Consider the following 22,740-nt stretch of genomic DNA (forward strand, 5'->3'; position numbering starts at 1 on the left):
TTGAAACAGAGGCTTGGAGCATCTCGAAAATTGACTATTGAGCTAACGAATCTGTTTTTTGATTTCAGATTGGGTGCGGTGGCAAGAGAGAACTTTCAACAAGATATATTTCCAAGCTTACTGCACAGGTACATGCATTGAACTTCTTTGTGAGTATTAAAGGGGTTGTCTCAAGAAATTATGCCAATTCAGATTGTGAAAACTGGCCACCAAATACAGCCGAACTTAAAATAAGCACTTCAAATAGGGAAAGAACATTTAAATAACACAGCAAATACAAAACAAGTCACGGATGGACAAAACGTAACAAGATTAAAATGGATTGCAAGTGTGGTTTTTGAAAGCTGTTCAGGCTAACAGTTTCAATGTTCATCTTTGTTGTTTGTAAATTTTAAAAATATTGTTTGGGATATATATTTGTTTGTCACTAAGCTGCTAATTTATTCAATTAATGTTTTATAACGAGCCGCTCCTTCAAGTCATTACTTTACTTGTTCATTACTCCGAGTGCCATTCTATTTTACTGTTTCTTCATGCGTACATGCATTCACATTTGTTCACATGTCTTCCTTCTATTAATATTTTGCTGATTTATGTTCGCAAGGGTTGGCGTTATTCTGGTTCACCTACCCCAAATAATTTTTACAATATTCAGTAGATTTGATGTTTTTTCTTTGTTGTTTTTGTTTTGTTTTGTTTTGTTTTTTTTCCTTTTTTTTACCAAGATACCTTAGTTTCACCGATGATCTGACAGAAATAGAATTTTCGTGGAAGGAAAGTGAACAAGCTTTCAAACATTATAAAGAAAAACAGGTAAGGAATGTGGAGGTATGTGGTGGTAATAATATTATAGTAGACTCCTCTAATTGTGTACACCCTCAATACAGCGAGTTTATCTCCGTTGTAGCGAGAGGCGTCAAAATCGGGCGGATGCAACGAGAAATTTCAATTCCTGTCACAGTGGTCAGCGGTTTGCATCCTGTAGGCAACGACATGTGCATTTATATGCAGTTAATGGGGTAAACAACAAAGAGCGCCGTTAATATTTGGGGTCAGTGGTCGGTGTGTATGTGCATGCTCAGTAACTTAATACATCCTTCATGCACGTGATGTATGACTCAGACAGCGCTGATATTCACTTCGACTGGGGGGTAAACCTGTGAAACGTCTTCACTGCTTTCATTCAGCGGTCAAAGTAAACCCGAAAATGGAGCAGTGTTGGTTCTCTTCCTTGCTCCGAGAGGTTTATCTCCAGCAACTTCGGTTTTCCGCTCTCTCCCAAAACGCACAAACACTAATAACAACAAAATCTTACGAGCTCCTTAGTGTTTTTTTCAAATTTTTTTTCTCTCTTACTACGTGTAGTAGCGGTATATTTATCCACAGTGAGAATGTTATGTAACCTTCAATTTGTAGGCAAAACTGCGTGAAAAAAGTGGCATACCAAAAGTGGAATGGGAGGATGATTTAACAGGGATGGAGTGGAAAAATAGGGTAGGTCTTTTATGTATAATTAAGGAGCTTAACCCAGGCGTTTTTGAGAGACGGACGTCAACCGGAAGTGAGGATTTTTCCCTTTTAATACGCCTTGATGCTATAAAATTTGTATTGCTTAATTTCTTTACGCTTTTAGAGACGATTTGACTGAAAAACTTGGCAATACCACTGCTTGAGAATGTAAAAAGTCCACTTCCGGTTGATGTGCGTCGCGTAAAAACGCCTTCGCTTAACTTCCCTTTGGTGGTGATCGCAGCGAAAAAAGTTAAGAGAAACACTGTCAACAATTACAAAATTAATATTTCCTTTTCCTTTTTGTGTTGTAGGTGTTAAGGAAGCCAATACAGCAAAGGTAAGTTAGGGAATTTGTTTTCTCTTACAGCTTGTGTTTTGTTGACCGTAGACCACTCTACAGTCATATTGCGACAGTGTTACTACCCTGTCCTAACAAGAAGTAAAGTAAAAAAGAACCAACCGATTTCAGAAGAAATGGTGTGGCTCTTGCTTACCGTAGGAAAACGCAAGCGTGCAAGTCAAGATAAAAGTGGCGCGAAATTTTACAACTTAATACAAGACATAACATTATTAAGAGTGGCCAAGTGGGCTGCATGTCCCACTCTCAGCGCGGCAGACTGCGCTCAATTGCCGTTCTGACAACAAGATGGGTTTGTTTTGGTTATCTCATTTTTTAATCCTTGTCCAAGCTTGAAATTAGCCAACTGGTTGCCTCCTGCCAGTTGTGGTTTTTTATCCTGTTTTTTCGTTGTTGTTGTTGTTGTTTGCCGGATTATTCTTCGATGTTAGAGTGGATTGCTTTTAAACCACGGTAGCTACAGCAGCGGAGTGCACTTCCACTCAAAAAGAGCCTTTACTGTTGATTTACAAGGCTTAACAATGGCAAGCTAGAAGAATCGTGAAGTTAGTGTCAAACCGCTAAATTATTTTTAATTTGGGTGGCGCGCAAATAAAGTTTTCGTCATCGTGAGATTGGCCTCAGGGTTTTCAGTGGACAGGGCGCTCTGATCATATTGTTTGTCAACGGCGAGAATCAGATGATTTTGCAAATTAAGTTTTGTGAATTTAATATTTGTTGCAATAGTTTTTGAGGTCGTTTATGTTGGTCAGGAAATTAAAGTTGACAGGACTTGACCGCCACGCGCCCTTACTAGATCCTACTAGAAACCTGTGGTAAAAATTCTCTTTTGTGACTTGCATAGCACTTCTTAGCCTTTAAAATGTTCTTATTTGTTTACTTTTGCGTTTTCCGTGTCAGACATGCACTCCCCCCAAATTAACGCTTTCAAGGCGTCTTTTGTTGATCTTTTTTTTTTCGTTTATAGGTGCCAGTGTGGCCACTGTAATGTCCCTTCTTCACCACTAAATTCACCAGTCACGTCGCTACCACCTTTTAAACCAGGAACGTCACATTCAAAGGTATGCAACCACAGTTCTCCGTCAACGGCACGGAATAACTTACCAGGACCACTGACGGCACAGTGGACGAACCCGGTCACAGGTCCAAACTTTGATCCTCATCTGTTGATAAGTAATGACCTTCATGGTATTCCTTCCTCACAGCTGCTTCCGCCTGCTCTGATGATGAATGGTCTGGGAAAGACTTGTAACTGTCCTGCTTGTAGCGGTGGAACAACAGGGTATAGAGAAGGGGCAAAGAATACAGAGCAGGTACTCTTGGTTTGATTCTGTTCCGTGCTTGCGGGCATCTCTCATTACCGTTAATCCTCTTATAAGCTCCGCAGGGGACTTATGTATTTCAAGTACATTTGAGGGGCGCTTATTTAATTTAGTGTAAAGGGGCGCTGTAGTGTTCGTTCAAGCAAACCGAAGATGGTATCAATTCTCCACAAAGAACTAGAACGCTATAAGTGGAAGAACGTAAAACCGTCAAGTTGCAGGTCATGCAGGCGAAGTTCGGAGGCTGTTATCCACCTCGGCCTTTGGCCTTGGTGGATGACATTCTCCTCGATCTGCATCATTCTTCGCATCATACTCTGCCTTACTGGAGTCTATCATTTATTCATTTAGTTGTGAACGATAAGGGGAAGATCACGACAAAACATACGTCACTTGCACATCTCCCATAATGCACCTTATTTGCCCCCCAAAATTTTGCGTAACCTTTGTTTTTCGTTTCTCCTGGGTATTACAGCCGTCCTAAGAGAAATTGAAAACAATGCTTACGCAGAATTTTGGGGAGCAAATAAGGTGCATTATGGGAGATGTGAGGGTGGGTGTCACGTTTGTCACGCACAATTGTTTTGTCATCCTGTTGCGTAAGCTCGCTAATAATAAATTAAAGACGCCTCAATGACAGCATATATTTATTCTTCTTTCAGCCTCCGAGTGGCATGATAGTTGGCTGCCAGTGTAGTAAATGTCCCTTTCACGGCACAAAGGACCAAGAAACCAGATTAAAGAGTGACAGCAAAAACTTCACCAACCACGCATCCCCTGCGGTCCATGTACCCCCTCCTAACAACAATCACATTCACAGCAATCACTGCCATCCACAACACATTGTACCTCCTCCCCCGACACCTCTTCATTGTCCCTTAGAGGACCCCCCTCAGGACCTCAGTGGCCTTTTACTGGACAGCAGCCTCAGGCAAATCAATTATAGTGGTTACCATAACAACTTAGATGGTTGCGCGGAGGTTGATGGTGGAGAAAACAGCTTGAGTGACAGTAACAGCGAATATGAAGATGACGACGACGACGATGATGACGATGATGATGACGAAGAGGAGGAGGATGATGGCAGTAGTTGCTCCCCACGGAGAACAAGCCAGTGTTCAGGTACTTGACTGTCTACATATTATTGGCCTGGCAATGCAGCCGTCTCTCATAACTCCTTGCCGCCACCGGCGAAACAAGGAGTCCATCGTGTTTCATCCACTCGCCTCAAATTAAAAACGAGAATAATACTGAGTATGAGTTAGCATTCGCAAAGATTTTTGGGATCGCTCCGGTCAGCCAAATTGTTTTCTCTGTCGTCAGAAACAGTCCCAGAAGTCTTCGCGAAAGTTAACTCTTCCCAGTTTCCTCTTCGTCTCCAAAGGTTTTTTTTGTAATTTAATAGCTTTTATCAATTTTTCACACTTAAATAGTGAATACAAAACAAAAACACTGCAAAAAGTTAACAATTACTTTAAAACTTACGTAAAGTGAGGCGCATATGCGGGACACCCCTTCTACGAGCTTACAAATGGCAAAAATTTCTTCCATTTCTCAAAATGTGTGGTTAGTTTGTTCCGCCTGTTCGCTAATAAAGTCGTTTCTAAACTGGCAAATAGAGATATTGCTGCTGTATTCGCAGGCTAAGGTCAAAGCTGTCATTAAGCGTTGTAATCGTAACGGCTGTTGCAGCTGTGGTCATATAATGTTACGTTTTTCAAAGTGGAAAGCTAAAGGAGACAGTAGAAATACTTTGTGAAGAGTTCCAGGTGAAACTTCACTGGTTACAGCTGCTGAAAAACCTTAACGAAAGCCCTGAAGATAGTGTGTAAGTGATGTGACATCTTCAATTCCGCACCACTTTTAAATTCAATCACAAAAAATATTCGCTAAAAATGATATCTGTTGTTAGAACGAGAACTATCCTATAAAGGTAAAACAAACCTCAAGCAATTTTTTTTTTTCATACGCTGTTACAGAACTGCACTGACTACTTAAAACCCCTGTAGATCGTCAACCGGGTGATATATCTCGGCTTCGTTTTTTGCAGACGTTGATGGACTGGGGCTTGATGTGCCACCCGGGTCACCCTCGAGTGTGCGCAGTAGTGGAGATGGCAGCTCATGTGACACTCCACCTGTCAATCAATGTTCGTCATCAACAGATGATGGTAGAACAGACCGCGGCAAATACTGTGATTGTTGCTACTGTGAATTTTTTGGCCACGCTGCAGTAAGTAACTGCTAATTGATTGTCTCCAATGTAACCCTCTGATGGATCAAATCTCTTGTTGTATAGCGGGAAATTTTTTTCCCAGCAGCGTGCGGTCTCGTAGGTTACTTCCATCAAGGTCACACCGCACATGACAATTTGAATGAACCTTTTTCCTACCAAAAGTCCCTGAGCGGGCAACACTGCAAAATCTGTGATGTCACAGGGCTACAGTGCTGTGACAAATCACTTTCGTCTGTTCAACACAAACTACTCATTGTGGGGACTTTCCTCGTTGAATGGTTGTTATCTTATGTCTTTTAGCCTCCTGTAGCACCCACCAGCCACAACTACACAGAGATGCGGGATAAGTTAAGAAATCGACTCAATAAGCGACAGGTGAGATTATTTGTAGAGCCCTGAACTTCATCGAGATGTTGGATTGTTATAAAATGCTGATAAGACACTTTGCCAGTAAATATCCTGAGTGACCCCTTCACTTTCCAGTGGCGTCGCACCTCCTGGAGGGATCTATTGAAATCATTAGACCCCTATATGTTGCAGCTCTTTTCTTTTTGGGCCAAGTTCCATTGTTAACTTTGTTTGTTCATTGGTTGCCTAACCAATTCAGTGAAGCCTTATTACGGCCGCGAGTACATCTCACTTTTAAATCAAGAGTGCAGAAGTCTGACTTCAAGAAAAATCAAGTTTCATTTTAACTCATGGAAATAATGATAATAAAAAATCCAAGTGATTCCAAGCTATAGCTGCTACTGAGGTTTCGTTCAAATGGACACAACAAAGGTTTTCCTGAACAGACTAAACAGTTTAAACTACCGTCGAACATCTGTCAACATCTACCACTTCACAACGCGTACTTTTTAACGCGTGAATACGGGCACTCCAATATGCATAAGGGTCACTCTTTCATTCAGATCTACATTGATGCTCTTCATTATTAGTCGGCCCCGAACTCGAGAGCGCCCGATATCTCTAGTCAATGTTTATCGTCGTAGATCGATCTTTTCTGAAGTCCGCTGTGATAAAGTTCACTCGGCACGCATTAGGCCCAGAGTTCCTTGGAGGTGACATTACAATGATTGTGTAGTTTCAGGAAGATTAGGCGTCTTCAGTGGACTTTGAACGTTTCAGTTAAGCACCATGGCCAACTTAGAGACTGTATTTCTGTACATTTGACTTGACTCTGTAATCTTCTTTTTCCGCGAGTTGGCCACAGGCCTTCGTTGATTTGTAACGGCGGAAGGTCATCACAGTCATTAATGATAACAGTGTGTTTTGTTGCAGCCCAACCAGACGGCACAAGAAGACAAGAAAAACGCGCCTGTGGTTGATCACCGGTCAGTGGATGACCTCCTGACATTCATCAATGGGCAAGGCGTAGAAGACGAGGGGGCGCGGTCAAAATCTAAAGCGCAAAAAAGAGCGCGACAGAAACAAAAAAAGGTATAGTTACTTTTGCTTTCCTATTAAATTTATATTTATATTTTAATTGACGTTGAAGGGATTATTTATGTGCCACGGTTTGTGTTCGGCTCGGTTCGATGAAGATTAGCGGCAACACGAGAACGCGAGGAAACCTAGTTAACTTTCGCAAAGACTTCTTGAACTGTTACGATGGACAGGAAAAAAATTGACAATAGTATTTATTTATTTATGTATTTATTTATGTATTTATTTACTTATTTATTTATTTATTTACCATGTACAGCCTACCCCTCACATTTTGAGGATTATTGGTATGGTTAACAGCAACAGCAACATTCCAGAAACCAGCATTTGCCGGACACATTTTGGCTTTTCGTTTCCAAAGTGGCGAACGCCAAATCATTGACTTGGGTAATTTTCACTTTATGTTTTTAGGCAGCAGAAAAAGAAAAGCAGGCCCTGAACTCGAACTATCAAAACGGTGGTAAATGTTCTTCTGCGGGTTGCGAGAAGATCAACGGTGTTCATCACGAAGGTTCCGAGAAGAAGATAAGGAACAGGCAGCTGAGTGAAGATACTCGGAAACGAGAAATGCCTGCAATGAACGATAAAAACTGTGAAGAAGGAAAGCGGGCACAGTGGAGGAAAATGGAGGAGCCTAAGCAGAAGCAAAGGGAGGACTTAAACGAGTGTTCCAAGTCACGCAAGAAGCAGAGTCAGTCGCGACAAAACATCACGGTGTCACGCCAGGATTCAAAAGAGATTAACGGCAAGGAAAATAATCTCGGCCCGCAGCGACAGACTGGGGAAAAACCGGAGAAACAGCGACAGGATTCGTTATCCCAAGTCCCGATTCCTGTGGAGATTTGCAAGGAGGATGCCCAAGATAAGTCGGATAGCAGCAGCCGGTCACAGCAGAAGAAACAGGGGAAGAAAAAGAAGAAAATGTCGCTTGGTAAATATGGAGCTTAAGACCTTAAATGGCGTCATCGTTATTTATAAAGTATAACAGAAAGCATCGTACAAGATAATTTCTAACTAGCTCTTATTTTATTAAATTATTACACTTTCTCAGGCGCGATGTACATCACTACAGGAAAGTACGGCTCAGTAGCTTTCACTGTATATTATTATTCATTATCAATGCTGCTCTGTAAATCAGAACATTCCTTCTAAAAATATCAACAAATCATATTTCATAGTTGTTCACATCCTGTATTTCCCCCTTTCAGATGACGTTTTCTTGCCCCGTGAAGATATTGAGGTAGGCTTTTTACTTTCATTCCACTTTGTTATCTTTTTGTTGTTTGTACTTTCGTTTTACATCACCCTGCTAGCAGGGCGTTTATTCTGCTTGCTCGATTTTGGCGAACTCGAGCAAGACTCTGCTTGAATATTAAGATCTCTGTTGAGCATGTGCCGCTTTTTGTTTGGAAACAGTGTCGAACCCAGGCCTAATAACCTAACCGTGCGCTTTGTACAGCGGGCTCAGTTATGATCATCGGTTTATCAATAAACGAATGATCGCAATTTGACGAGAATACCAAGATTAAATAGTTCGGCGACTTACAAGGCTTGACGTGATTCAGGCAGAGCTTACTTTTCTCCTCCTCGATCAAGAAAAAGACAAAGAGGCTCTGCTGGCAAGGTGTGGTTGTTTTTGATAAAAACAAAAACATACACTCTTTGGTAAATATTACGCCCAGATAGTTAAAGTTTCTAAAAGTCCTTTACAGTTAACTCTCTCCAAGACGGACACCTTTGGGACCGGCACTAAGTGTCCGTCTGAGAGAGATGTCCGTCTTATAAAGAGTTAAATAAAGGGAATAAGCAAAGGCAGGGACCAACTCTAGGTGTCCGTCCTATAGAGGTGTCTGTTAAGAGAGAGTCGACTGTTTGTCCTTTCCTGGTTGGTTATGCCATTTTAAAGGACGTTTCATACCTGTTTGGGGCGAAATTCACCGGTCAAAAATTCTACGGCTGAAGTCATGACAACTTACCAATAGGACAGTGAGTGATATTTCACCCCGCTCCCGAAATTCACCGGTCAAAAATTCTACCGGTGACTTCATGACAATTGACCCATAGGACTGTGAGTGATATTTCACGCCGCTCTCGACACAGCATATGTCAATCATTTTTTTTCTCGCGTGAATTTATAATGTGATTCAAATCCATTCAGGCAAAACAAGTCGACCTGAAACTACGTCCCTCGCTTGATCGCTGCGCGACCTCGTGCCTTGAAGCTTGCTTCCCTCACTTTTAAGAACTTATGAGAGGTAGACTTGTAGCAAGTCTAGGTGTGGAAGTCCTTGATTTTCCTTAATAATGATAAAAACAAAAACGTACACTCTTTGGGATATGTTTTGCCTAGCATAGTACACAACCAACAGCTAAATGTCGGCTTACTAATACATGACGCCGTTATTATTAAACCCGGCCTAGTCACAAGGGGCGCTTTCCATTTAACAAAAATTCTGGTTTGAATTTTCGGAAATTCCAGGTGCCAAAATGAGCGGTATATTCCGGTTGCACAGACCCGACCCAGGCCACCGCGCATTTGGTTATTGTTCTTGTAAGCAGGATACAAAACAGCGGTACTGGGGACAACAATTTTATCAAATTGAAAGGCACATTTCGGTCCGACCGATCGAAATGACCAGACCGGTCAAAGTGGACCACTTTTAAAGCTGGTCCTCCGTTCCATTTGATGTACCAACCGAATTTTACGGAATTTTGGGTTGAAGTTTTGACCTTTGATCAGAAGCCTGAAACTCGCGCTTTCCCGCACTCCCTAACGTGTGGTTACTTTTAGTATACATAGTTTATTCACTTTTTAGGGGTAACATAAATACTGGTAACCCAGTAGTTTCTATTGTAGCCCACAAATAAGACCAGAAACACGAAGACACTTTGAAAACATTTGGAAATAAACATAACAAAGTTAAGAAGCCCAACTGCCCCGAAGCAAACCAGTTGGCTATTTACAAGCGTGACCGACGAGTTAACCTCGGGACCCTCGAGAACAAATCCAGCTAGTGATTTAAAGGCGGAGGGAGGTGGAGGATTGAACCAAAGGCCCCCAGATTGCAATACCAGCGCTTTAACCGCTCAACCTCGCTGCCTCCTTTGGTGACCTTTGATGCACTAACATAATTCCTGAAATGAGCACACTCTTTCCCCCTTTAGTCATAGCTATAACAAAATTCTCAAATCTGATTGGCTATCTATTGTACTGATTTAAGCACTAATAGGACAGTACGCGCCATCATGCGCGCGCTTCAACGGTTTTTTTTTCTTCACTGCTAGCAAAAAACTCTGGGAATTTCTTGTGCTTTGATTTTAAAAAGCCTGCAAATTTTGTTATAGTCATGATTTTGATTAATTGGTAACAGAACTTCGTGTCTTCCAATTCGGTCTGTAATCATACTCGTAATAAACAAATCGGACGACCGCGTATTTTGTTTATCATTCCGTCTCGTATGATTACAGACCGAATTGGACTCAACTCAGTCCTACTACCATTATTAATGACGAATTATTAAGGACCGAGATCGGTTTGATTTGTCATTTATTTTTTTGTAGACTGACAAGCTTACCCAAATGGATGAAGCCGAGCGTGAATTGGAGGAGTTCAAAAGGTATGGAAGCTCAGAAAAGTCGTTTTAATAGTCAGGATTGACGCGTTCGTTTGGGATGCTTAAGATACATGGCCCACTGCCTATGCTGTGGTTACTGTCGTGCCTGGACATCCTTTGTGCTTCTCGTGTATTGTCGTTTATCTAGTTTACAGATCTTGCTCTTTTAGGAAAAAACAGAGTGTGTCTGCTAACCGTTATCGTTTTGCTTCAGGTTTTGCATGAATCTAACACCACTGGAGAGAAGGGAACGTATTCCAGTAAATGTCAACCTGAAGGGGCTCCTGAGCGGCAAGAAAAATGGTTCCTCCTAGATAATGCTCCACATTCTACCTCAGCCCCTGATCAAAGTGGGCCCCCAGGCCCGTTGATCCAGTTTTACCCGATGACCTATTTGACTAGACGAGCCACTTAAAAAGCAGCGTAAAAAAGGCGGCAGACGAAGTCTTTCATCGATGAGTTTTCATTTCAATTTAATCAAATGCACAGAGAATTATATTACCAAATAAAATGTCTATTTAGTTTCGTGAAGAATTCCACGTATCGTAGTCGTAATTAGTGTAATATTATTCTTTTTTTAAAAAAACTAGTTTTATCCCTGTTTACTTAACTCTCAAAATCTTTCTTCCATAATCGAAGTCGAATCCGAAGTTCTTTCGAAGCTCTTTTTTTTGCAACTTAATATTCAAATGTGTGGTCATAAAAACTGTTTTTCAGCAATTGGGAGTGGGCCATTTGCACGACGGCGCCATTTTACCGCTACGACCAGAATCCTTTTAGTTGATCAAAGCCCTAATTTGCATACGAGAGCAAACCCCTAAAGGATTCTGGTCGTAGTAGTAAAATGACGTCATCGTGCAAATGGCTTATTGCATTGAAATATGATTTGGTATTATTTGAAGGCTGGATTACCAACCGCTGTTCGGGAAATGAACCCGCGCTCCCTAGCGAGCGGCCGCGGAAATCGAGCCTATATTATTTACTATGCGAGTCAAATAAACGAAGACTCGTATATTATTTTGACAGGTCAATTGTATACTGACCAATCATCGTTAAACCTTTGTAGTTTTCTCTCGCTTGATTGGCCTTTTTCTTTGCAACACACTACAATTCCAGAAATATTTCTGGTGTTTCCGTTTTATGAGTGTCACAGTAATGGTGTATTACAAGAGAGGATAAAGCTTTATCCTCTCTTGTGTAGTATTTCCTTGAACCAACAGAAAAAAGGTGATTTGTTGTCAGAGTAATCATCGGACACCAGTAATTGGCACTTTGAGAGCAGATTTTTCGAGATTTGTTTTTTCCTTTTGTCGTGAAGAGACTCATTTAAAGATGGCGTATCAGGTTTTCGCTTTAAAAAGAAACTTTCGACCTTCCTAAGGTTATCCGTTACAACGGGTATGCGACGTATTTATCTAAAAGAAAACGGTTTCCTCCTCACTGTCTAATTTTCTCATTCACATGTATTTCTCTTTGCTTGTTGCAAATCGCAAGCGTGACTGTTGTGGGTACTGAGTTCAAGCAATTTCAGGGTTCGTCTTATAACCTAGAGAATTTTATTGCGAATTGACAGTTTAATGCGACGTGGATCTTTTCTCAAAGGTAGTCTCTCCTCAACACTTTTTTTCTTAATCGTACGGTAAAGAACAGAAGCAATGGAATTGAAATACTAGAGAAAAACGCTAGTATGACGGACCACGTGAGAGCTACTCAATTAGTAGGTCTCGACAATGTTTCAAGTCGTTTATTAAGACATCTGTGCTTTTAAGGAAATTTTCGTGGCTGGATTGACTCCTTATTTTGATGTCGCAGTCTATTTACATAGAGATCTGCCGATCTGCGGAGTTGTATTTACAGAGAAGAATGTCGGTTGGTCAGAAATTTGTCAGATAATGTGCTTGTCAAGATTCTGTGGCCCATTTTCACGCCGGATAATGTCTCAAATGCCATTAACTCCTTTTTTAGCAAAATTAGATATTTCTTAGTTATTGCCATTCAGTCACAAATTCTTTTCAAAAAATTTCAGGCTCCTAGAAACCGAACAAAGAAAACGGTTTCCTCCTCGCTGTCTAATTTTCTCATTCACATGTATTTCTCTTTGCTTGTTGCAAATCGCAAGCGTGACTGTTGTGGGTACTGAGTTCAAGCAATTTCAGGGTTCGTCTTATAACCTAGAGAATTTTATTGCGAATTGACAGTTTAATGCGACGTGGATCTTTTCTCAAAGGTAGTCTCTCCTCAACACTTTTTTTCTTAATCGTACGGTAAAGAACAGAAGCAATGGAATTGAAATACTAGAGAAAAACGCTAGTATGACGGACCACGTGAGAGCTACTCAATTAGTAGGTCTCGACAATGTTTCAAGTCGTTTATTAAGACATCTGTGCTTTTAAGGAAATTTTCGTGGCTGGATTGACTCCTTATTTTGATGTCGCAGTCTATTTACATAGAGATCTGCCGATCTGCGGAGTTGTATTTACAGAGAAGAATGTCGGTTGGTCAGAAATTTGTCAGATAATGTGCTTGTCAAGATTCTGTGGCCCATTTTCAAGCCGGATAATGTCTCAAATGCCATTAACTCCTTTTTTAGCAAAATTAGATATTTCTTAGTTATTGCCATTCAGTCACAAATTCTTTTCAAAAAATTTCAGGCTCCTAGAAACCGAACAACATAAGGTCCGCAGGACCCTCGAATTTTTATTTACTTTATCTATTTTTGTGGTGAAAAACAATACCTTAAACATCGGCATACGCAAGCTGGCACTTACAAAGGAGCCTGTTGCTCCTGACCTAAATTGTCCATACGGTAGTTTCGAAAACGAAGCACTCGAAAACGAAGACCGAAGCACGAAGCACCCAAAACTCGAAAACGAAGCACCCAAAGTTCGAAAACGAAGCACCCAAAGTTCGAAAACGAAGCACCCAAGTTCGAAAACGAAGCACCCAAAACTCGAAAACGAAGCACCCAAAACTCGAAAACGAAGCACCCAAGTTCGAAAACGAAGCACCCAAAACTCGACACCGGTCTGTCCTTTATAAACACGAGACCAATGTAAATACAGCAGAAATCAAGCGCGATAACGAGTATTCGATAACGAATCTAATGCAGTTCAAATCTACTCAAGCACCCAACAAATTCTGCCTGGATCTGATCTGATCTGATCACGCAGTGTCATAAATATCCAATATGGTAGACTGCAAAACAGTCGGTTTTTTTTCTTCTCAAAATCAGTAAAGAAGTCGGTAAAGCGTGGCGTAAGAGTAATACGCGCGAGCCTCACAGTCCGTTTTCAGCCTCGTTTCAGACCTTTTGTGTTACTGCTCACGCGTACTTGAATAAGCCAAAATCTGCTGACGGACAGTTTTGAAGTCTACATAAACATGCATGCGTACCGAAAAAACGCATATTAAGGTAAGATGTATCAAGTATAGCGAGACCAATAATAAAATTAATACATTATATCCCATCTAGAAACGTTCAGTTAAAAAGTTGGCAGGCTCTTATAAAACCTTGGGATGGATTTTGTGGACCTTTGGAGGTGCGGACGCATCCGCTGCCTCCACCTGATTCGGATTGCGTCATGCAAGACGTACAGCCTACAGTGGTTTCGAGTTTTGGGTGCTTCGTTTTCGAGTTTTGGGTGCTTCGTTTTCGAACTTTGGGTGCTTCGTTTTCGAACTTTGGGTGCTTCGTTTTCGAACTTTGGGTGCTTCGTGCTTCGGTCTTCGTTTTCGAGTGCTTCGTTTTCGAAACTACCTTGTCCATACAGTATATGGCAGCACCCACCCACCCTTTGGTGACAGTACCCCCCACTCCTCACCCCTTTGGCCTTGGCACAACAGCATGAAAGTCATGTGTGCATGTGAGTGCAGAAGTCTCTTATCCGTCTCATCCGCCATATCTTTGTGGGCAACAAAACAGCCCGAAATTTTGAGTTGGTCAAGAACGGTTTGGTTTTGCTGTCTATGTGCAAAAAAATTTGACTAGTTTCTCTTCCCCAAGATTACGTCGGTAAAGTATTCAACTGCACCTCCCTGCCCCGAAACAAAATGGTCGCTCACTCAGAAGGCGATGTAATCGACCCCCCTATTTGATAACCACATAAACAAGGAGACCTCGGTTTCGAAATAGGTCAGCGTTGTGTTACACTTCGTTACTGTCGTTACTGCAGCTGCTTCGAGCGGCTTCAGAGGAAGTCCTTATCACAGAATGGTTTCCACACGGTTCAAGAAGCGAGTCACTGTCGTCTTGTTCGTCAGCATTCTTGTGCTAGTATGCTTTTACAAGATGCAGCGGTGGGGCAATGATCAGTTGAGTCGGGCCGCCGAACAAACCAAACATTTCTCAAGGTCAGTTCGTCTTTTTTAGTTGTCACGTACATGACTTATCTTCCCGCAATTTCTGTTTCGAATTGCGCCTGTAAAACATAGCGAAAATATCAGTGTAGGGAATTTTAAATTACTTGTCTACTGAATATAATATCGCAGTAGATCTTACTGTTTGCCTCAGAGGGGATCGGCTGTGGCTATATGGCCGGTAACTGGTCAAAGGTTTTCAAAACACTAAATGACAGGCAGTCCTGTCTTTTCTGTAAATCGCTTGACTTTTCTTAATCGACATGATAGTTTAGATCAGCTGGTTTTTTCGATTTGTGAAATTTACAGAAAAGACAGGATCAGATTGCCGGTCATTTAGTGTTTTGAAATTTTAAAAACCTTGACCGGATATAGTCACAGCGTTATAGCTAATGTATTAAAGAACCTGTGTTTGAGAACCTGCGGTATAAGTTTTTTTATAGTTCTGCAAGTCAACATCTATATCTCCTTCCTAGATATTAAGAACCTGATTAGCCTAAAATTGCCAATAGCTACCCCAAAATAAAGAAACTTTCAGTATTGCCAGATCACTTATTAGCGGTTTTTATCGGTACAAGCGCGTATGTTACGAAACAAGAAATAGAATCAAAAGGTTCATACCGATGGAGTTTTGAGGCACCATTTCCAGAATTGTTTAGCCATTTCAGAGTCAAAATTAATTTTCCAAACAGCTCTTTCATCTTTCATTCTACAATTTCAGTTCGCCCTTGTGGAAAAGAGCAAAACTTTGTTGCGTTTCCGGTGAGCAATCATCACCTTCTCACAAGCTCGCTTAATCTGGGTACTCGAATATCACTGAAACATCATACAGAATCTTGACATTTAGATTTATTTTACGAGTTTTGTTTATCGCCTTAACTGCAGAATACCCTGCCACTTTAAAGCAACCCCCTAAAAATAGGTGGATACGTGGATACTCAGTTACTACATATCCGCGTATCCACTTTGTCACTCCGAATCCGCGTATCCACGAAGTAAATATAATTTACAATAGTTACTGCGTATCTGTGTATCGGCGTATCCACTTCGATGTCTATTTGTCATTCGCAAAACCAATGAAGGTAGAAAAGCGTATTAAAGGGATAACTGCGTATCCACGTATCGATATCCAGCTCTTTCAGGGATACAGCTTGGATATGACACACCCTAGTTATGCAATCGATAAAAAATCTTTAATTGGTGACGTTCTGAATTGATTTATAATGATCATTATTGGTATTGGTAATCGGTAAAATCGATGGAGAAATATTTAGCACCGAACCAGTCGATAATTAACCATTTTTCATTTATCCTTCTCAAAGCTCGTTTCCGGTTTCTGCTGGTTGGGTGGCTGGGTGGTCAGCATGCAGCAGCCTCTCAGAGCCCCTACCCCATTATATTCTATTCTACGACCAGTTACTTATAGACCCCATCTTAGTCACTTTTGTACAAATATGTAATTTTGGTGATCCCAACTTAGTCACTCTCTATTTTTATGAAATGGCCCATTTTTTAGATTGAGTGAAGAACACTTTACTTTTCATCTACAGTACAAACATTCTGGTACGTTTGCTCACCATAAATATGAAGAACTGTCTTACGCCAAGAATGTGCGACCCCATTGTAGTAACTATTGAAAATGCGACCCCATTATAGTCAATCCAGTCATGAAAATGCGACCCCATCCAGCGGCGCATCCCCTTTAGCCTCTTATAAGGAAGAACCCCTCCCCCGGGTGGTCAGTCACTCGCGACTTCGTCGGTCCCTTTCGCTCGCGCCTTCGGCGCTCACTCAGTGGACTTGTGGCAAGTCTTCATTTATCCTTATCGATTCAGTTAATTATCGAAGTTATCGATTTTAATTATCAGCGCTAATGAAAGCACCGTTAGTGATTGGTACATTTTGAAACTCACTTATGGTTGGAGGACGATTTCGATAGCTCACCGTTTGTGTACCCTTTGATATACTCCAGCTATTAGTGAAAATCTCTACCCTTTTATGATCAAGAGCCATAATGTTATAATACAGTGGAAGTTCTCGCGAGCGGACACCATCAGGTGTCCGTAACTGGCGCTGGCCGCATACCAGTTGAGAAAACGTGGTTTTGAGAAGACGGCCGTAATGAGAGCTGCCCGCTTCAGCAAGTGTCCGTTAGGGGAGCTTCAACTGTATACCTTAACCTTGAGCGTGAAAAATGTACCCCATTCGGGCGTAGTCTCTTCGTATAGGCCATTATGGGGAGTATCCCCTCCCCCCGGGCTCAGGGATCCCCTCTAGGACTGATTGGCTGCTGTGTTGTCCGATCTTGTAAAACTTACGATCAGGCGTTCGAAAGAGAGTTAAATGCGGAAAAGCTTCACTGTTGCCTATAGATGTAACTTCGCTTTAACTTCTTCAGATACTTTTTCAAAACTAAATGTGTTGTTTTACCCGGATTTTTCCACACGCGAAAGTCGTAACTTCTTGCCCGGAGAATAAAGGCCTTAGAGCATAAAAGGTGATTATAACATACCAAGAGCTGCTGTGAAAAGAAATTCTGAAAATATCAATCCCTAATTGCGGACTTTTGCGATAACAGTGCCACGCTCTACCAACTAAACTAACAAGCCTACTGAGAGCTGGTCATTTAGTTGGTTTTTTTGATGTACAGTGCCGCACTGATGCCGCAGAGTTCAAGGGTCGGCATATCATCCCGTACAAGCCTGAATTTTTCAAGCTTTCTTTTGTGACTACAAAAGTTGCATCTACAACTGCGATGATCTTCTTTACGTTTGATTAGAAAAGATTACATCACCAAACTGGTAAAAACCAAAACGGAAATTTAATCAAGAAAACGTACTTATGCAACTGAATTTCTTGCTACCTTGCTGCCGAGAAAGGGAAGCGACAATAGCCCCGCTAATTTTGTGTCTCAAAATTTTAATTAAGCTTCTTTGAACATAAAAAATTATTATCATCATTCATTTGTCTTCTCTCTAGCTTAAGCTAAACCTTACTGATTCAGAACAGTAAAAATAAAACAATTTTATTCAGTTTTATATTCTTGATCCTGCTTCGTGTCATTTGTTTTTTCCAGTATCATTGACCGAGGGAGATCTACTCCGTTGATGAACCAAAATGATGACGATGAGGCAAACGATCCTGGGGAGGGTGACTTCAGTAACAATAATGACACCTCGGCGAGCGAAGCAGCCGAGCCTCCAATTAAGGTTCACAGAGGACTGGAAGACAATGAGGAAGTAGAGGACACTTTAGACTGGTTACGAGACCATGGTGTCAAACCTCCGCCTGATCTATCTGATATTAAAGAGGAAATAACAGCGACAGATCAAGAAGGAAGTATTTCCCCGCCAACAAGTCAAATGAGAAATATTAATCTCCCAGCAACTGAGAAGATAAGTACTGTTCCGCATGCAATAAGTCAGATACCAAGTACAACTTCCAAACTTTTACTTCGTTCAACGCGGCCAAAGACAATTGATCGGGCTGCAAATCGAGATGAATTGGCAAATAAGCCCCCTGATACATTTTCAATGCCTTTTAACTCCAAACTTGAATTTTCTTCTCCTGTTCCATCAGTGAGTGAGGGGACAACAAGTACCGCTCCGCGTCCAGTAAGTCGGCTACCAAGTATAACATTCGAAATTTTACTTAGGTCAACGTTGCCAGTGACAAGCGACCATGTTACCACTCGAGATACAGAGGCGAATAAGCCCCCTGAAACATCGTTAATGCCATATCACTCCAAGCCAAGTCCATCAGAGAATGAGACAACAAGTAATGTTCCCCACCCAGCAAGTCTGGTACCAAGTACTATCCCTCCGTCAACAACGTCCGAAACTTCACCTCAATCCACCCAACCTCCGGCGACGAAAGGGTTCCCTTATACTTCGCCAACATCACGTCACTCCGACTCTAAGACATTATCTCATCCTTTTGTCAGCGAGCAAATCAAAAGTGTCAAAAATGGCGCAAAATCCACTTCATCGAGCATGACGCTGGCTGAATCGCTGTTTAAAGCACCGGAAATTCATACTAACTTATCGTCTAATGTTTCCACTGACAGAAACAGCGGTCTCACCTCTTCCTCTGCTTTATTGCCAACCACAGGTATACCAACTCCCACGTATACTACTCCTAGTCTAACAAATCTACATACTTGTAAGCTACCAAAGCTCAACCCGTGGGATCCCTCCATAAGGCACTTGTTGGAGGATGTCGGTGACGATCCCGGGTGTAGAAATGGGTTCCCTGCGCCTGCATTTGACGTCGTCGCTAACAGACTGGTACTCACAGGAGAGGTAAACGCAGATGAGGTAGATTTCAAGCAAGTGAATGTGGAGACGATTCATCGAAATGACGAGGATGACAACAATGTACACTTTATGAATCAAGGAAATCCGTTTACCGGTAACCTGTCCTCCGATGACTTCAATATTTCCAACATAATTAACGCATCAGACTTTTTTAAGCTGACATACACGATGAAAACAGGCAAAGAAAATACACACTACTTTGCCCGAGTTGTACCACAACTCGACGCAATGCGTGAAGCAAGACTCGTAAGGGAGGGGATCGAGCGACAAGGAACACCAGAAGGGTTAAAATTGAATGTTGTCATGCTTGGCATTGATTCTGTTTCCGCTGCGAGTTTTCGTCGCAAAATGCCAAAATCATTAGATTTTCTCAAGACATCCCTGAAAACTTTCTTCATTTCTGGACAAACTGTGATTGGTGACGGAACAACACCCGCGTTGACAGCAATGCTCACGGGCCTGTACGAGACGGAAGCTCCAGAAGGCCGTCAAGGGTTCGACAACAGCGCTCCTGTTGATAATTGGCCCTGGTTAATGAAGTTGTACAAGGAGCATGGGTACGTAACGATGATGGCTGAGGATGACCCAATAATGGGCGCTTTTAACCTGAGGCTCAAAGGCTTTAAGGACCCTCCAGCGAATCATTACGTTAGGCCCTTTTGGCTTGCGCTGGAAGAAAACAACGAAAGAGACGAGCCAGGGCTGTGCTCGCGTTCAACATTTATGACAAATTTCACTTTGGACTACGTTCTCAGCTTTTTTACAGCGTACCCCGATAATCTTAAATTTGCATTTGCTTTCATGAGTTACCTGGCACACGCCCACCCGAATCACCTCAGTTTCGCAGATAACGACCTTTTGCGAGTACTTCGCACATTTGTCAAACACAAGTACCACGAAAACACCGTGATTGTTATATTTGGAGATCACGGCTCACGAAATGATGACGTCAGGAACACGATGCAAGGAAAACTGGAGGAGCGGTTACCCTGGCTATCTATATCAGTGCCTGAATGGATTGAAGAAAAATACCCTGATATAACCTCGGCATTAAAGCAAAATGAAGACATTGTATCAACTCCATTTGATCTACACGCCACCCTTCATCACGTATTGACCTATCCGAAGGAACCACAAGGAGAGAAGACTCAAAGCTTGTTTACAACATTGAATTACTCAAGGACTTGTGGTGAGGCAGGTGAGCAAAAATTAAAGATAAAATATCCGGCAAAGCACGTTTCGCGCAGAATATAAAATGAAAAAGTCTTAAGTTGGGTTAAGCGTTACATTTAAAATGTAGTTCAGACACCCTACAAAGGCTACCGTATGTTCACCCTTGTACTATACCGAACAGCTTTTGCTCCGCCACGAAAATCATACCGGATAGGGTTTCTGTTCACACATAAGAACGGTGATTTTAGCGCGATTTCTGCGCCGCGTTGATCTTGACAGTAGAGCGTCACATATTGGATAGGTTCTCTGCCGCATTTTGGTGAACAGGCTCGGACCGTAGCGGAAGTGAAAAAATATTGGAAAGGGGACTGGAAGCTTTTGGGACGGAAGTAATAATTCAGGATTGAGGATGGGAGTGCTGGAGTATGAGCTAATCTTCTCCAAAGAGTTTCCTTTTGTTTCAGACTACATTCTGGTGAATGCGTTCTCAGCTTTTTCTGTGAGAACGAAAGTTGACTTTCTTGATCGCAGTTTAGGTGAGGCACTAAATTAGTCAATATATATTGCAAAATTTAGTAAATAGCGTTTAATTATTTTGTTGTCCTGAAACAGTTTTAATTGAGTGTCGTAAGTGATTTCGCTTAGGAGCTGACTTCGTTTTTATTGAAAAGTGCGGACGCACCATGCAACAACAACGCAGGCCATTGAAGCTGCATCATTGATGTGTCCAATCTCGCACCCTAATTGCAAACACGACGGCGACTTCACGTTTTTCTACTTTTTCATCTTTATGATTTCAGGTGCTTTTCGTTAGGTATATACGGGCGTCATGTTTGATTTTTTTAATGCGGTATCAACTTAAGTGCTATTGCGCAAAAAGTTTCTTGTTATCTCCTATCAACCACGTCGACGACAGCGCCACTGAAAACGTTGCGCATTAAAAAAAAAAATGTTCAAACGTTATCCCGGCTATTTAGACCCGCTCTATTTGTCAAATGTGGGCGAATTTTTGTCCTGGAGTTGAAATCTCAAGCACTGTATATGAAGGGAAAATAGGTCATTTGCATGATGACGTCATTTTACTACTACGACCACAATCCTTCAGGACTTTGCTTTCTTGTGCAAATTAGGGCTTTTTGTTATCGAAACCTCACTGGGATTACCAAATTAAAATATGAAAGGAAAAACGAAAAGTATTCTGGTCGTAGTAGTAAAATGACGTCATCGTGCAAATGGCCTATTCGTAGTCTTTTGTTCACGACGTCGTAGTCGTGCAGTGGACGTCAAGGAAATGTACTAAAAAGTGTGATGTTGTTTTGCTCATAAACCTTCTTTTCTTTCTTTTTTTATTTTTGACGTTGTGGTCGCCGTAGCCATCGTGGTTGCTTAAGCTCTCTATCCACGCTTGTCGTCACTGTAATTCACACTTATTTCCTTTTTTAGGTATTGATGAACATTGGTGTCCCTGCCTAGAATTTCGGAACATAAACATTACATCTCCGCATGTGATTGGTGGAGCGGAAATGGCTGTCAAATATATCAATGACGTCATCCTGAACCGCACGGACTTGCTTCGCACGTCATGCGTGCGCATCAAACTGAAGAAAATCCTAAAAGCTGAACACTTCAAGCCGAACGAAAAGCTTCAACGATTTAGCTCCACAAACCAGGATTCAGATCGCGCCGTAAATTTTGACTCACCAACTGCAGATAGTGCTCACTATAGAATTAATTTCATGACTAGCCCCGGTAACGCGTTTTTCGAAGCCACGGTAGCCGTTCGTGAAGATAAAAAGGTGATTGTGAATCCCAATATAAGTAGGACAAATGTCTACGGTGATCAGCCTAGATGTATTTTGCGCAAATATCCTTACGCTAGAAAATTTTGCTACTGCAAAGAAACCATGGCGAGAACATGAAGCGGCTTCGGGTGGAGGGTTTTTGAGGTAGGCCAATTAAGTCATCAACAAGCGTTAGCCAGAATTTGAACTTTATTTGAACTTTCAATGAAATTTATTGCAATAAAGTGCTCGGGCAAGCTGATTTCAGGCATACCGTGAGGAAATACATTAAGTACTAAGAATTATAAGCTATTGAAAGACATAATAACAATATTTAAAATTCATAAGTATGTAAATATATCTATGAATTTTTAACTATTTTATAAAGCCAATTTTTAAACTTTAACTAGGGTCCAAAGAGTCTTTATAATTTTGATTTTCAGCTATGAAATAACAATGCAGTGCGTTTGCCGCATCATTTTTGAAATGTAGGGGCTAGAAGCTAATTGGGATAGGACATTTACCGGCAAAATCACAACACAGCTAGCCTCAGCCAAAGTTTACACAGGGACATCGGGAGACGTTGCGTCGTACATTGATTTTTCCCGAAAACATTCCGTACCAATT

At 41.5% G+C, this 22,740-nt stretch overlaps 2 protein-coding genes across 4 annotated transcripts in view; both read left to right on the top strand.

Moving 5' to 3' along the window:
- Nucleotides 1-11,021, top strand: part of LOC140933228 (uncharacterized) — a 34,538-nt gene extending 23,517 nt beyond the window's left edge. For 2 of the 3 annotated variants that reach the window (XM_073382744.1, XM_073382745.1), the window contains 13 exons: nucleotides 69-128; nucleotides 726-813; nucleotides 1,417-1,494; nucleotides 1,824-1,849; nucleotides 2,838-3,183; nucleotides 3,855-4,314; nucleotides 5,243-5,424; nucleotides 5,728-5,802; nucleotides 6,709-6,867; nucleotides 7,285-7,804; nucleotides 8,082-8,113; nucleotides 10,435-10,490; nucleotides 10,702-11,021. In XM_073382744.1, the coding sequence (XP_073238845.1) occupies nucleotides 69-128; nucleotides 726-813; nucleotides 1,417-1,494; nucleotides 1,824-1,849; nucleotides 2,838-3,183; nucleotides 3,855-4,314; nucleotides 5,243-5,424; nucleotides 5,728-5,802; nucleotides 6,709-6,867; nucleotides 7,285-7,804; nucleotides 8,082-8,113; nucleotides 10,435-10,490; nucleotides 10,702-10,801 (2,182 nt within the window). In that variant the 3' untranslated portion in view covers nucleotides 10,802-11,021. The remainder of the gene's footprint in view (nucleotides 1-68; nucleotides 129-725; nucleotides 814-1,416; nucleotides 1,495-1,823; nucleotides 1,850-2,837; nucleotides 3,184-3,854; nucleotides 4,315-5,242; nucleotides 5,425-5,727; nucleotides 5,803-6,708; nucleotides 6,868-7,284; nucleotides 7,805-8,081; nucleotides 8,114-10,434; nucleotides 10,491-10,701) is intronic. The other variant, XM_073382746.1, reaches the window with a different exon arrangement.
- Nucleotides 11,022-14,675: 3,654 nt separating this feature from the next.
- Nucleotides 14,676-22,519, top strand: LOC140934513 (uncharacterized). Its single transcript, XM_073384125.1, has 3 exons — nucleotides 14,676-14,837; nucleotides 17,920-20,357; nucleotides 21,776-22,519. Exons 1-3 carry the CDS (start codon nucleotides 14,698-14,700, stop codon nucleotides 22,249-22,251), a joined length of 3,054 nt encoding a protein of 1,017 aa, XP_073240226.1. The 5' UTR covers nucleotides 14,676-14,697; the 3' UTR covers nucleotides 22,252-22,519.
- Nucleotides 22,520-22,740: the final 221 nt, after the last annotated feature.

This window comes from Porites lutea, chromosome 4 (genome assembly GCF_958299795.1).
Source record: "Porites lutea chromosome 4, jaPorLute2.1, whole genome shotgun sequence".
NCBI classification, from domain to species: domain Eukaryota; kingdom Metazoa; phylum Cnidaria; class Anthozoa; order Scleractinia; family Poritidae; genus Porites; species Porites lutea.

Bases quoted from the DNA above. Each gene is read 5' to 3' on its own strand.
- LOC140934513 (XM_073384125.1), top strand. From the start codon at position 14,698: ATGGTTTCCACACGGTTCAAGAAGCGAGTCACTGTCGTCTTGTTCGTC. The intron at 14,838-17,919 runs GTCAGTTCGTCT...TGTTTTTTCCAG, and splicing joins CAAACCAAACATTTCTCAAG to TATCATTGACCGAGGGAGAT. The intron at 20,358-21,775 runs GTGAGCAAAAAT...TTCCTTTTTTAG, and splicing joins AAGGACTTGTGGTGAGGCAG to GTATTGATGAACATTGGTGT.